Source organism: Schistocerca nitens, chromosome 7 (assembly GCF_023898315.1).
Source record: "Schistocerca nitens isolate TAMUIC-IGC-003100 chromosome 7, iqSchNite1.1, whole genome shotgun sequence".
In the NCBI taxonomy this organism is placed as follows: domain Eukaryota; kingdom Metazoa; phylum Arthropoda; class Insecta; order Orthoptera; family Acrididae; genus Schistocerca; species Schistocerca nitens.
Window position 1 is genome coordinate 386,467,653 of NC_064620.1, and position 15,962 is coordinate 386,483,614.

The 15,962-nt window shown below is 42.9% G+C and overlaps 1 protein-coding gene across 1 annotated transcript in view; it reads right to left on the minus strand.

Annotated features, from left to right (window-relative positions):
• LOC126195356 (uncharacterized) overlaps positions 1-15,962 on the minus strand; it is a 72,891-nt gene that overhangs the window by 14,447 nt on the left and 42,482 nt on the right. Inside the window, exons 4-5 of the mRNA XM_049933934.1 lie at positions 14,874-14,973; positions 7,298-7,402 (exon numbers count right to left, since the gene is read on the minus strand). Of these exons, the coding sequence (XP_049789891.1) occupies positions 7,298-7,402; positions 14,874-14,973 (205 nt within the window). The remainder of the gene's footprint in view (positions 1-7,297; positions 7,403-14,873; positions 14,974-15,962) is intronic.

Below are 15,962 nucleotides of genomic sequence, written 5' to 3' on the forward strand. Positions count from 1 at the left end.
CTGATTATAAACATGGTTCCGCAGTCAACTGTAAACATTATTTCATGGAGACCTAGACGTCTTGCCACACATTCGGATAAATGCATTGACAGTTACGGCGATTACTTTTGGAATAATAAACAGCTCACGTACTTTTATTACATCTGTCTCGTTTTCATTTCACTGCCCATTATATATTACCATTGTTCCTTGTGAACTACAATGTGTTAATTATAACACACTTAATGAGGGAAAAATAAACTGTGAATCAGTAGTCAAAATGCCTGACTGTCAAATATCTACAACTGATTGTGACTGAGCATCACTTTCCATCTGAGGGATTAGTTACACAGAAGATCATTTCATACGATATTATTGAACAAAAATAAGTTATTCTACTGGTTTTAAGAGTTCATCTGCATCAACGGCGTACAGTAAAATGTCATCAGCAAGGTTAGGATGGTTCAGATATGTAGTCTTACCGCGCAATTATTCTTCTTTTCTCTGGTTTAGGGATCTTCACTATTGACCTAATCTATGGCTGCTGAAATTACTTTTGGTCAAGGGGAATTTTCTTACATGGCCTCTCAATTACGAACTTCTAATTTCTTGCCTCTCATGGGCTACAACTATAGGTACTGTTAAGAGTGTGTGAAAACATTTCTCAAAACTTATTAATCCTAGGCAATTTGGTAATTTATATCACAACTCGATTCTAAAATTTCGTTACGGAATTGCAAACGGTCCATGGTCCTGCGTCGTTTTTTAAAGGCAGTTTGTACCTTTGTGTAGTTAAAATTCAATTCTTTTTCTTCTGTACGGTTAGTGATAAACGTAGTGACTGATGACTCAAAATCTTTTCAAAAAATTAAAAGCACCCAACCCACCTTTTTACCCTTATGTCCAGCAAATACGATTAAAACGGCATGGTAGCCGTGTCGACCAGCTCTGCTCTCTTTGTCGAAGACCCATACCCTGTGGCCTCTTTCAGTCGCCAACAACAGCTTTCTGCTTACAAAGTATGTGGTAATTCCGTAACTGATCAGTGAAGAGTTGATTCCTTGAATTACCTTCACGCAGACTTGCACGGGGTACATCTAAAAAGTTGTGATATATATTCCTTGGTTTTATAGATTACCTGTGACTTCTAAAAATGTGTGTTCATGACAAAACTCAGAATCCCACTGAGTCTCTAAATTCACTCATACGGAAACGATGACCTAAAACCATACTTTCATCTGTTACTGTTGTCAGAATTTACAACTTGTGACGCCGTTATTGTATTTAATGATACAAACGTAGGGTGGATGAAGGTATTACAGAGAATGGACTTTAAGATAGGAAATTTCACTCTAGAGGTCTCGAGAAAAATATATTTACAGCGCTTCTCTACATTTGAAAAGTCAATTAAAGACTTGGTAATGGAAAGAAGGTAAGAAATAGGAAACTAGAAGAGAGGCCTTGAAGGATAAGTGATCCTGAGTACAAATCTGGGGCCTTCTGAAGAGCTAACATAAGAAAAAACGTTAAGCTGAATTTTAAATTGCATTTCCCGAAACTTATGTTTTTTTAAAGTTTAAGTATCTTTTCTCAGAATATATGAAGGCTAGAATAATGAAATTTTGTACACTTATGTCAACCCAGAAAATGTTGTCTCAAGAGTAAATTTTGAAATTCTGGGTGTAAGCTGAGATATGGAGCAAAGAGTTTGGAATTTTGCATGAATTTTAAATTATATGTATAGAATTATGATTAAAAATTATTAAAATTCTCTTCTTCGATATATTCGAAACACTTCACAAGTGAAACTGACTATATCAGAATAGGTTAAATAGAGAAAATATTATAGAAATCTCTCGAATGATCTCTGAGAAAAAGATACACATATTACTTTTTGAAAATAAAATTCTTAAATTACACAAAAAGTTATTTATAATATAAGGAACTAAATAGTAAAAGTTCTAAGGTATGTTATAATATGAAGTACATAAATATTTGCTTAGTTGTCAGTATGTGTAGTATCACAAGGTACTGATTTGTTTCTTGTTTAATAGCACTTGATAATGAAATAACGTAGTCCTGAAACATGTTGTGGTAAATACTTTGTATAAGCTACTACAAGTTTGAGATGTGGTGTATAACACTCTTTGTTGTTTTTTTTATGATTTCATTGCTGTGCCCCATATGGGAAGGGGAGGTGTGGCAGCGGCACAGTCCACCGCTCTTCAGCCAAGTCGTACAGTTAATAAAACAGAGGAAACATGAGGCATATAAAAGGCGAGAAAGGGGGACATGAGAACATAGTAAAGGGAGACATTGGGGGCTAAAATATATACATACACAGAGATTGCCATTTGGGGCAGTGAGAAAAAGTACCCATAAAGTTAAAAAACGCCTTGGGCTATATGCTTGTATAAAAGAACAATGAAGTTACACGCACAAGTTAAATGTTGGCCACAGAATAAAAACACTCCAGAACGACGACACTTAAAAACCGCTGTAGGAGATGGAGCACACACGACGAAGAGTAAAACCTGCCAGGGCTGGAGGGGATGGGTTGAAAACAAGGGGGTAGGAGACAGGCGGCACTCTTTGTTGGCAGTTTTCCTACCTCATGGTTTACAAGTACAGGTAGTAATTCCGAGTCTGATCTGCGTAGCGTTTATCTCTTAAGAGTTACATTTATGGTCATCTAACCTAAATGACCCCTTTCGCCTTAATTACATATACAGCTACAGTGAGGGCCATTACTTTGCTTTAAATTCACAGCTGTCTCATTCCTAAGGACTCTGCAGTTCTCAAGGGTGCACCGCTAATAACAGCCTGAAATGTCAAAGCCACTGAAGTTCCTCGTAAAGATAAAATGCTGGGCTCAAAGATCATATTGTGTACAGGGTCAGAGTAAGATAACCAAAGGTGATGATTATGTGGAGCTGCTTAGTTTTGGTGTCAGTTTTAAACACCTTGTATTTGTAAAGAGATATTTTTCCAAGCAGCCTAGAAGCTTCAGCTACTTAAAGATAAGATAAACAATAGAAATGAAACATTACATAAAACTCATTAAATAATTCCACACGAACTGTTGCAGGCTTATATCATTCATAAATATAAAACTAGCAGAAAAATATAAAACTAGCAGTTACCTGTTTACTGAGAGACTTCGACTGAAATTTGAGGTACCAGATACCTCATTCTACCTTTCTCAGCACCTTCAAAAATTTTTGCATGCAAACATATTCTCGCTGCTTCTAGCATGCAACTCATCTCTCACTCCCACAGTCTCCCCTAACTGTACCTCGCTCATTCACACTAGTCCATTGCTTTAAGTCGCTTATACCCAAACTCTGCTACTTGCCCATTCCCATTCACTCATTCACCCCAACTCATTGTCATTATATCTCTTTTTCTCTGTAGCTTTCAGTGTCCCTTGTCTCATAGCTACAGTCTCGTTAGTTCTGTCCTGCTAATACTATCCCCTCTCACTGTCTCTGTCTACCTGTTGCTCTCTTTTACTGGTGCTATCTTATTCACTCCTCACCACTGCTGCTGTCTCTTCTTACTGTTAGATACAGTGTCTCTCATTACTGGCTCTCATCCACATCCATTTTCTCATTCTCTTTACTCCTCTGCCACCTGCATTATCTCCATCTTTTCCTAGTACTGTTTCGTCACTGTCAACTATGTCCACTGTCATTGTGTCCCTCTTTTTCTCTCACAAAGCTATCATCTTCCTTCCTCTTCCTATACAACTGGGGTCAAGGGTCACTCCAAAAGAAATGCACACTATTTTTGTAAAAATACAGTTTTCATTCCGCATGTGTGAAAGTTTTACAGTGTGTATATACATCATTCCCACTTGTTTTCAAACTTAGTTCAACCAGTCAACCAGTTCCCGTGAGTGGCGCCATCACAGCATGTCTTCAAGATGGCTGCTACACTTGACGTTCGTCAGAAGCAACGTGCTGTCATAGAATTCCTGTCCTGTGAAAACGAGACAGTGGGAAACATCCAAAAGAGGTTGAAAAGGGTGTATGGAGATGCTGCTGTCGATCGCAGTACAGTTAGTCGGTGGGCAAGCGGGTTACGTGATGAGAGCGGGCACGGCAATATTAAGGATTGTCCTCGCAGCGGCAGGCCTCGTACTGCACACACTCCAGACAATGTGCAGAGAGTTAACGAATTGGTGACTGCTGACAGACGCATCACAGTGAACGAATTGTCACGCTACGTTGGGATAGGGGAAGGAAGTGTTTGAAGAATACTGAAAGTGTTGGCGTTAAAAAAGGTTTGTGCCAGGTGGGTTCCCAGGATGTTGACAGTGGCTCACAAAGAAACAAGAAAAATGTTATGCAGCAAGCTTTTGGAACTGTACGAGAATGGTGGAGATGAATTTCTTGGAAGAATTGTGACAAGTGTTGAAACATGGCTCCATCATTTTTCACCAGAGTCGAGGAAGTAATCAATAGAGTGGCATCATGCAAATTCAATAAAAAAAATGGAAAACCACACCTTCTGCTGAAAAAGTTATGGCTACGGTGTTCTTCAATTCCGAAGGACTCTTGCTTGTGGACAGCATGCCAAGTGGAACCACTATAAATTCTGCTGCATATGTGACGACAATGAAGAAACTTAAGCTCGACTGAGTCGTATTCGACCACGTCGGCAAAAGCAGGATGTTTTGCTGTTGCACGACAATGTACTGCCACATGTCAGTCAAAAAACCATGGAAGCGATCACAAAACTCGGATGGACAACACTGAAACACCCGCCCTACAGTCCTGACCTGGCTCCATGTGACTATCGTCTCTTTGGGAAACAGAAAGACTCTCTTCGTGGAATAAGGTTTGAAGATGATGACTCCCTTGTGCACATTGCTAAACAGTGGCTCCAACAGGTTGGTCCAAAATTTTACTATGCGGGTATACAGGCGCTGGTTCCAAGATGGCGTCCGGCAGTTGAGAGGGATGGAAATTATGTGGAGAAATGAAAATATTGTTCATAAAGGATGTAGCTACACACTGTAAAACTTTCAAACATGTAGAATAAAAGATGAATTTAAAAAAAATAGTGTGCATTTCTTTTGGAGTGACCCTCGTACAACTACTGTCTACTGTCTTCTAGCGTTTACTACTTTTCTGTCTCTTTCCCACATACAATGTCTCGTCTCCATCAGCACAAAAAAGAGCGAATATGCTCGCATGCCAAAATTGTGAAAATTTTTAAAGGTACTGAAGAAGGTAGAATGAGGCAGCTGGTACCCGATTTTCAGTCATTTTAATAGACAGGGGCATATTCGCGTTTTTTGTACTCCAGTAGGAGCATTTTTCCTCCAATTCCATTCTCTTCCCTGCTACAGTAGCGTATGACACTCAAATGAAATGAACTTTATGGATCAGTAAAATTTTAATAGTTTACTTAAGTGAAATTGAAATAACGCAAAATATAATCATGACTCCCAGACTGGATTTTATGCGGACACACATATTATAACATACCTTAGAACTTCTATGCTATGCGATTACGCACCGTCAAAAGTAAAAACCTGCAGCAAATATACATCGTCAAATATAAAACTTTTTCTCAACAGGGGACATTCATGAATTTTATATAATACTTACAGAATGATGATTAAAAAATCATTGCTTCAATACTATAGCAATACGAAGTTCCCAGAACCGTGCTGATAATAACGGAAATACTTTGCTACACATTTCTCCGTGCCACGTCACTTTATGAACTACGCCTTCGTCTGACATCGGCTGTTACATGCGTATTTTACGTGTACAAGTATGACAATTTTGAGCCTCTGTATCTCGGAAATGGATACAGATATCAAGAAAATTCTCAACGTTGTTCGAGACCCGAGTCTTTCGTAAAAATTACAGCCATTTTCTGTGCATAGTCATCCTGGAATATGCTGCCCGCTTCGATCCCCAAAAACATGCTTTTCGAGCGTTTCTCAATAACGGACAAATATTTCCATTTGCCTAAGATGAAGGAAGTGTGTAATATTCAAATTTTTATCCTGCGCTGTAAGATACTTACAGCAAGACGATCCTTCTGTTGAGTACATAAAACGGTCCCTAGCTCAAGGACTATCCAAAACACCTGACCCTACCGTCCTGTCATCGATAGGACCTGAGGTATGAGCTCCAGAAAGGTCTCCTTATCTATGCGGGGCGTTTTGGAACGTAGGTACAGTATGACGACACATACGTATCTATACAAAAACAGTTTCCTGTAATTACAAAAACCTTTATTATTTTCAGATTACTAAAGAAGTTTCATTTAAATTAAAAACTGGTTGCATAAACTAACGACATCTGACTGGTAGGAGCTGTGTTTGGAAACAAAAAGAACGAAGTATTCACTCAGCAATGACATCGCTATAACATGAGTGAATTGAGCCCCCCATTTCTGGACCACAGGTTAAGAATTACTAAGCTTCTCCTTATTGACTTTCGTTATATTCGTTTTACTTTACTTCAACTTCCATTTTAATTTTTCTGTTTGTCTTTCTGGAGAAATAAATAGCTACCGGTATAGATTCTATCTTCCTCATTATGTACGGCTTTCACTACAGAAATTACTAGCACAGCAGAAAACTGTCGTCTATTCCTTTACTCAACTTCCAGTTTTAGGTAAAATACTGACATGTAAAAATGTGGATCTGAATATCGTAATATTACCCAACATTATATTCAAGGAGAACTTCACCTGTTTAAACAGCTACAAATTCGAACCCACATAGGCCACCGAAATTAAGAAATATATTAAAAACACTGAAATTAGAACGGACTTAATAGATAGCACAAAATTTTTTTTAGATAAACGACACGAAAGGCAGCATTGCAGGAAAGAAAGGGGTCGTCAAATGGGAGGACGTGGAACCGGGAAAGAAAGGAACGACAACCTCGAAGTATGAAGCCTAGGCGCAAAGACAATCAAACACAAAGAGGCTTGGCCAAATTGATTTACTGCATCCTCCAAGAGGGTAACTGGAATAAATAAGTAAATATTACATTTAATATGCATTTCTTTTTTAATTTTACATTGCTTTAGGAATGTTGATTGCAAACCGAAAACTTCTGTAATTATCTCACACATTTTAATACTGAGTTCTCTATGAGCGGACAAAAGTGCGAAAGGTGTTATATTGGACGTAATTAAAACAAATCCTACGTCGTACTACATGAACTACACATTACATAAACTCAAAAAGGCACATATATAGTTTTTACTGAAACCAAGATGTAAAAATGAACCAAATGACTTGTGATGTTGTTGCAAAGTAGCTTAAAGGCATAAATCAACTTACCTCTGACATTAGTTTGTCTCCGAACCAACAGTAGAGCAAGAGCTCCCCAAATATTGCAAACATGTAGCCGCACAATTTTCCAGTTTCTCGTGCTCCTTGTGCGCTCTGCAACATCCATACAGTCAGACATCAAAACCGGAAAATTATATGAAAAATATGCAGATATACAGGCAGTAGCTAATGATTCTCTCGCAGAGTGATGTCGATAAGCGAAAAGTAGAAACTAGAAATGCAACTGTATCGTACACTCCTGGAAACTGAAATAAGAACACCGTGAATTCATTGTCCCAGGAAGGGGAAACTTTATTGACACATTCCTGGGGTCAGATACATCACATGATCACACTGACAGAACCACAGGCACATAGACACAGGCAACAGAGCATGCACAATGTCGGCACTAGTACAGTCTATATCCACCTTTCGCAGCAATGCAGGCTGCTATTCTCCCATGGAGACGATCGTAGAGATGCTGGATGTAGTCCTGTGGAACGGCTTGCCATGCCATTTCCACCTGGCGCCTCAGTTGGACCAGCGTTCGTGCTGGACGTGCAGACCGCGTGAGACGACGCTTCATCCAGTCCCAAACATGCTCAATGGGGGACAGATCCGGAGATCTTGCTGGCCAGGGTAGTTGACTTACACCTTCTAGAGCACGTTGGGTGGCACGGGATACATGCGGACGTGCATTGTCCTGTTGGAACAGCAAGTTCCCTTGCCGGTCTAGGAATGGTAGAACGATGGGTTCGATGACGGTTTGGATGTACCGTGCACTATTCAGTGTCCCCCTCGACGATCACCAGTAGTGTACGGCCAGTGTAGGAGATCGCTCCCCACACCATGATGCCGGGTGCTGGCCCTGTGTGCCTCGGTCGTATGCAGTCCTGATTGTGGCGCTCACCTGCACGGCGCCAAACACGCATACGACCATCATTGGCACCAAGGCAGAAGCGACTCTCATCGCTGAAGACGACACGTCTCCATTCGTCCCTCCATTCACGCCTGTCGCGACACCACTGGAGGCGGGCTGCACGATGTTGGGGCGTGAGCGGAAGACGGCCTAACGGTGTGCGGGACCGTAGCCCAGCTTCATGGAGACGGTTGCGAATGGTCCTCGCCGATACCCCAGGAGCAACAGTGTCCCTAATTTGCTGGGAAGTGGCGGTGCGGTCCCCTACGGCACTGCGTAGGATACTACGGTCTCGGCGTGCATCCGTGCGTCGCTGCGGTCCGGTCCCAGGTCGACGGGCACGTGCACCTTCCGCCGACCACTGGCGACAACATCGATGTACTGTGGAGACCTCACGCCCCACGTGTTGAGCAATTCGGCGGTACGTCCACCCGGCCTCCCGCATGCCCACTATACGCCCTCGCTCAAAGTCCGTCAACTGCACATACGGTTCACGTCCACGCTGTCGCGGCATGCTACCAGTGTTAAAGACTGCGATGGAGCTCCGTATGCCACGGCAAACTGGCTGACACTGACGGCGGCGGTGCACAAATGCTGCGCAGCTAGCGCCATTCGACGGCCAACACCGCGGTTCCTGGTGTGTCCGCTGTGCCGTGCGTGTGATCATTGCTTGTACAGCCCTCTCGCAGTGTCCGGAGCAAGTATGGTGGGTCTGACACACCGGTGTCAATGTGTTCTTTTTTCCATTTCCAGGAGTGTATTTTCAAGAAAGTTTCACTCCAGCGGCACTATGTCATTATGAGGAGATGAAAACAACAAACTCTCTTATCCGGACTGAGAAAACCACATAGGAAGTCAATAATTTTTAATTTTAATCTGCTGCATGTTATTGATATTTTGTAGTTGTAGTATAAATATTTCTTTGTGTCTCAATCCAATGATGAGGTAGATAATAGCTCTTCTATTATAATTAGTACTACATAACATGTAACATTTTGTTTGTTAAGAAAACTTGAGATGTAGTGAAACTGCTTTTTTTTTCGAAAGAGCTATGTTATTACCACGTTAATGATCAACTACTGATGATGGAACTACGGAGTAGCCAGTTAGGTGGTTTGCTGACCGTTAGTTAGGCGACGACTATTTTAGTCACCGTCCTGCCCTGCCAGCAAATTTAACAGTTGCTGGGTGCCAGAAGGTTGAAAGCAACAACGATAAAATTATTGAGTTTGAAAACAGACTGTAGGAAAATCGGCTAATAAGTAACCACATATACCGACGGAAAAAAATCGTAGCACCAAGAAGGATCTGTACGACATAAACAAAAGTTGTTTGTCGTGTTTCTACTTCTGAAAGATGATGTCTATTCAAATTCGCAACAGCAGCATAAGAGAGGCACTAATAGCGGCACTATAAGGATGCAAATCACGTTTGCTTTAAAAACACACTGTAACGGTCTTGAGCGTTAGGTTGAAATTGAAAGTGGCGAGTTGATGCTAGTCAAGAATGCCTCCAAGGCATTATCAACACCGCACTGAGTTTGAATGGTTCAAATGGCTCTGAGCACTATGGGACGTAACATCTGAGGTCATCAGTGCCCTAGAACTTTGAACTGCTTAAAACTGACCAACCTAAGGACAACACACACATCCATGCCCGAGGCAGGATTAGAACCTGCGACCGTAGCAGTCGCGCGGTTCCGGACTGAAGCGCCTAGAACAGCTGGGCCACCGCGGCCGGCAATGAGTTTGAACGAGGTCGCGTAATAGAGCTACGAGAAGCTGAATGTTCTTTCTGTGATACTGCAGAAATACTTGTCAGGAATGTAGCCACTATACGTGATTGCTGGGAGCAGTGGTCACCAGAATGTATGGTCGGAAGAAGACCGGGCTCTGAACGTCCACATGGCGCTACCGAAAGGGAAGACCATCGTGTTCGACATACGGCTCTGGCGCATCCTACTGCATCTGCAGCGGCAATTGGAGCAGCAGATGACACAACGAATAGTTAGATATCGGTTACTTCAAGGACAGCTCCAAACCAGACCTCTCGCAGCGTGTATTACACTAACCCCAAACCAACGCGATCAACGGGGAAGCTTGTTGGAGGGCAGGGTGGAATCCTGTTTTGTTTTCTGACGAAACTGGTTCTTCCTTAGCGCCAGTGATGCTCGTGTGGTGGTTAGGAGTCCACTTGCGTGCCTGCAAACAATCTGTGTACGTGTTAGACACACTGGGCGTACACTTGGGATTATGGTCTGGGTGCGATTTCGTGTGACAGTAGGAGCTCTCTCGTGGTTATCCCACACACCCTGACTGTAAATCTGGACGTCCGTTTGGTGATTCGACCTGTTGTGCTACCATCCATGAACAGCATTCCAGGGGATGCTTTCCAACATGATAATGCTCGTCCACATACCGCTATTGAAAAACAACATGCTCTACAGAAAGTCGACACGTTACCTTGGCATGCTCGATCTCCAGATCCGTCTCCAGTCTGGCACAATTGGGACATCATCGGTCAACAACTGGAGCATCGAATAAAATTTTCTCGGGTTGCTTAAAACTACACGAGCTTTCGGAAAGGACTCCTTGGCTATTGTCAAGTGGTATGACTGCCAGTGGGCTATTGGTGCGCCCTTATATACGCTAGCTGCCTGCTGTGGCGTCACTGGTGCCCGTGACATTGCCATATATGGGCATGTTTTGAGTCGGCGTCCGATGTGCCCTCTTCAACAGCGCGATCGCTGGATCCCACGCAGCGCTGAGCTGCAATCCACCGTCTCTATTCAGGGTGTTTGCGGTAATTTTTATTTCAATAGCTTCCTTTATTAAACTGTCCCACGAGCCGTTAGTGCGAGCCACGACAGAGGTATCGTCAAATTTTATGTGGTGACCGTTTTCTAACGCATGCTCAGCTAACACAGATTTCTCTGGATAGCGTAGGTGATAATACCTCTCATGTTCTTTCCTGCGTTGTTCCACTGTGCGCACTGTTTGTCCGATGCACTTCTGGCCACACGCACAAGGTATTTCGTAGGCTCCAGGTGTTTGAGAGCCTACGCTATCCAGAGAAATCTGCGTTAGCTGAGCATGCGTTAGAAAACGGTCACCACATAAAATTTGACGATACCTCTGTCGTGGCTCGCACTAACGGCTTCTGGGACAGTTTAATAAAGGAAGCTGTTGAAATAAAAATTAGCGCAAACACCTTGAATAGAGACGGTGGCTTGCAGCTTAGCGCTACGTAGGATCCAGCGATCGCGCGGTTGAAGAGGGCACCTCGGGCGCCGACTCAAAACATTGACCATATATGGCAATGTCACGGGCACCAGTGACGTCACAGCCGGCAACTAGCGTATATAAGGACGCACCAACAGCCCACTTGACAATGGCCAAGGAGTGTTTGGCCGAAAGCTCGTGTAGTTTTAAGCAATTGACGCGGTTGGAAACCCGAGAACATTTTATTCAATGTTATCGCCGCGCGACTCTGCATTCATACAACTGGAGCGTCGTCTACAACCAGCATTAACCGTCCCTGTATTGACCGACCAAGTGCAACAGGCATGGAACTCCATCTCACAAACTGACATACTGCACCTATACAACAGAATTCGTGCACGTTTGTATCCTTGCAGTCAACATTCTGGCGGTTACACCGGTTGTTAATGTACCAGCATTTCACATTTGCAATAGCGTATCTCGCACTTACATTAACCTGTGATCTTGCAATGTTAATCACTTCAATATTTTGCCTAGACAAACGTATACCGAAACTTCGTTACTCTACGTTAATAATCTTTTGGTGCTGAAATTTTCTTCGTCTACTGTATATTGAAACAAACATTTTCTTGATTAACTAGTATTTTCAGTGAGGAGTTAAACGAATTACCCGGTACATGCCCGAGCGCTTTGCCTGGGTGGATAATAAATAGTGTTCATGTTATGCGGTTCTGTATGCGCGTATATACATGTTTGTGTACATTAAAAATGCCTGTCGATGAGGTCAGTGAGGTGTAGCATAAAATTCACAGTCCGTCTCATCTCTTTGTTGACGGTCAGCTTCAAACATGTCGGCCAGAGGTTTGTCAGCAGCTCGCCGTCTTAGGGCAGTGCATGTCTGTCGGAGAGTGGCCGTCTGTGAAAGTCTCAGAAGATCCACGACGTTCACATAATGCAGCCGGTCATGTAACTTATTCTGTATGCAACCTTTTCAACTGTTCGGTGTCCCTCCATTTATACCTCTGTAAATGGCGGTTTTCATATGTTTCCAGCCACTAGTCAGAAGAAATACTTCACTCCGCCAATGATCGTACCTTTTATTTAAGGTCTTTCCAGTTTGTTGGAGATTCCCTTCTACCCCAACAGTTTGTTGTACCTCAGCTAACCGTCAACAAATACACTTCACGTGAATACCACTTATTATCACGCATCATACGTCGCATATGGAACATAGGCTACGTATAGTATCATTTCAGATAATATGACACAGCACGCGATGTACTAAAAAACGAATTAGTCGTTTCCCTGATGACTGCTATCACTGAGACCGGCCGTTAGAGGATACGGAATGCAGCAGATGTTCCGACTGCCTTGGAACAAGACAGAGTGAGGTGGGCAGATATCGACGAAAGAACTATTTTTATGTCTGCTTTTTGAAAGAGTGACCACCTTGATTCAGATAGGCGTTACACAAGGCAGGTCCCGCACCACAACGTAGGATCTATTAATAACAGAACTTCGCGTAAATTGCTGTATGTTCTCTCTGGTTATTCATGGTTTTGTCATTTCCCCTTATTTATAGTGTACAATTTCATAACGCTTAACCACTGTGTATATAAACTATACTTTGTTATTGATTCCGTGTTTCCATAATGCTTTTCACCATCTTTCATAATGAAATTACTTAAGTCAGAAAATAATTTTGTGCGACTCCTCTAATAAATTAGTTTCATTACACTAATTGTGCTTCATAAAGCAATAATTCGATAGTTCTCTGACTGAAATCAGTCTGTCTTAGTGAGAATCGTTAGTTTCTCATTCTCCAGTAACACATTTGGATTACAAAACTGAACCCTTTTTCCACTTAGATTATGTTTCTTCTGAAGTCTCACTTACACTTCAATAAAATATAGCTGTAGAGAAAAAGTAAATTTTAAATATTTTACGGAAAGTAAATCTCTACTGAAGCGCCAAAGAAACTGGTACAGGCATGCGTATTGGTTCAAATGGCTCTGAGCACTATGGGACTTAACATCTCAGGTCATCAGTCCCCTAGAACTTAGAACTACTTAAACCTAATTAACCTAAGGACATCACACACATCAATGCCCGAGGCAGGATTCGAACCTGCGACCGTAACGGTCGCGCGGTACCAGACTGAAGCGCCTAGAACCGCTCGGCCACCAGAGGCCGGCGGCATGCGTATTCAAACGAAGAGATATGTGAACAGACAGAATACGGTGCTGCGGTCGGCAGCGTCTTTGTAAGACAACAAGTGTCTGGCGCAGTTGTCATATCGGTTACTGGTACTACAATGGCAGGTTATCAAGATTTATGTGAGTTTGAACGTGGTGCCATAGCCGCCGCACGAGCGATGGGATACAGCATCTCCGAGGTAGCGATGAACTGAGGATTTTCCCGTACGACCTTTTCACGAGTGTACCGTGAATATCAGGAATCCGGTAAAACATCATATCTCCGACATCGCTGCGGCCGGAAAAAGATCCTGCAAGAACGGAACCAACGATGACTGAAGAGAATCGTTCAGCGTGACAGAAGTGCAACCCTTCCGCAAATTGCTGCAGATTTCAGTGCTGGGCCACCAACAAGTGTCAGCGTGAGAACCAATCAACGAAACATCATCGATACGGGCTTTCGGAGCCGAAGACCCACTCGTGTACCCTTGATGACTGCACGACACGAAGTGTTACGCCTCCCGTGGGCCCGACAACACCGACATTCCACTGTTGATATTGGAAACATGTTGCCTGGTCGGACGAGACTCGTTTCAAATTGTATCGGATGGATGGGCGTGTACGGGTATGGAGATAACCTCATGAATCCATAGACACTGCATGTCAGCAGGGGACTGTTCAAGCTGGAGGAGGCTCTGTAAATGGTGTGGGACGTGTGCAGTTGGAGTGATGTGGGACTCCTGGTACGTCTAGGTACGACTCTGACAGATGAAAGTGTCTGATCACCTGCAACCATTCGTATCCATTGTGCATTCCAACGGACTTCGCAATTCCAACAGGACAATGCGACACCCCACACGTCAAGAATTGCTACAGAGTGGCTCCAGGAACACTGTTCTGATTTTAAACACTTCCGCTGGCCACCAAACTCCCCAGACATGAACATTACTGAGCATATCTGGGATGCCTTGCAACATGCAGTTCAGAAGAGATCTCCATCCCCTCGTACTCTTACCGATTTATGGACACCCCTGCAGAATTCCTGGCGTCCATTTCCTTCAGCATTACTGCAGATATTAATCTAGTCCATGCCACGTCATGTTGCGGAACATCTGCACGTTCGCATACACGATATTAGGCTGGTGTACCAGTTTCTTTGGCTCTTCAGTGTAATTCTGAGTTAATCGAAAACGATGTGCTGCTAGATTGTCTATATGTTTTGAAGTGACTTATTGGCGTGCAGGACTTACCAGAGCTATCTGGACCAACACAATGCAGAGAATAGAACCGAGGGAGGCACTCTGAATCAGTAGCATGTTGCCGATGCAGTCCTGCAGTGTCACAACGTTCCTGATAACAAGACACACGGGAAAAACAAAACAGTGTAATATCTGATGAAGTGTGTATCTGTTAAATTCAGATTGAAAACAGGCTGAGTATGAAATCATTCGTCCATAAAACTGCCACTGTAGATATTATTCATTAACTTTAATCACAAAAGAGAGCCTTTGGAAATGAAATATTATAAGAAATGTGTTGTTGCGTAAGGATGGTTCAATGAAATAATTTTTCCAGAGAAGTTTATCATTATTGTTGAAACACAGCATAGCACTGACTAGTTACAAGAATTAATATAAGGACACTGGACAATATAAATTTAATATGTACAACTGAGGTGAAGGAAATTGTGTAAAAGAGCGTATGTGCAGGACGTAAAGCACTTGGAACTGAAGCTCCAGAGTCTGAAATCACATTGGTGTGATGTAAGACAAAGTTATTTCTGTCTCATAGTGGAGCAAAAAGAACGACCCGCCAGCGCCTGGCGGATTAACGACGAGGGCCAGTGTGCCGGTCAGCCTGGATGTGGTTTTTAGGCGGTTTTCCACATCCCGCTAGGTGAATACTGGGCTGGTCCCCATGTTCCGCCTCAGTTACACGGCTTGCCACACATTCTCACTATTCCATGGATTACACTCGACACAGACAGTTGGGTTACACTAATTCCGTCCCGGGGGGTATGCGGTGGCGGCAGGAAGGGCATCCGGCCACCCCTTAAGCATTAACATGCCAAATCCGATAACGATGGCTGACCCTGCGTAACTGTGGTACAAGGCTCAAGCGATAGATATTGGAGCAAAAAGAACATGGAAAATATGATTTGCATAATACAGCAAATTGATTCCAACAATATTTAACTTTGCCTGGGTCCGACAACGAGTAGGAGTGTCTTCACCAGAAAAAAAAATTACCTGTGTTTAAAATTTTCTTTCTCACTTCTGTATAGTGGGAGGTAGTCTTGGATACATGGGCTGGTAAAAATGCTACAATTTTAAACATGG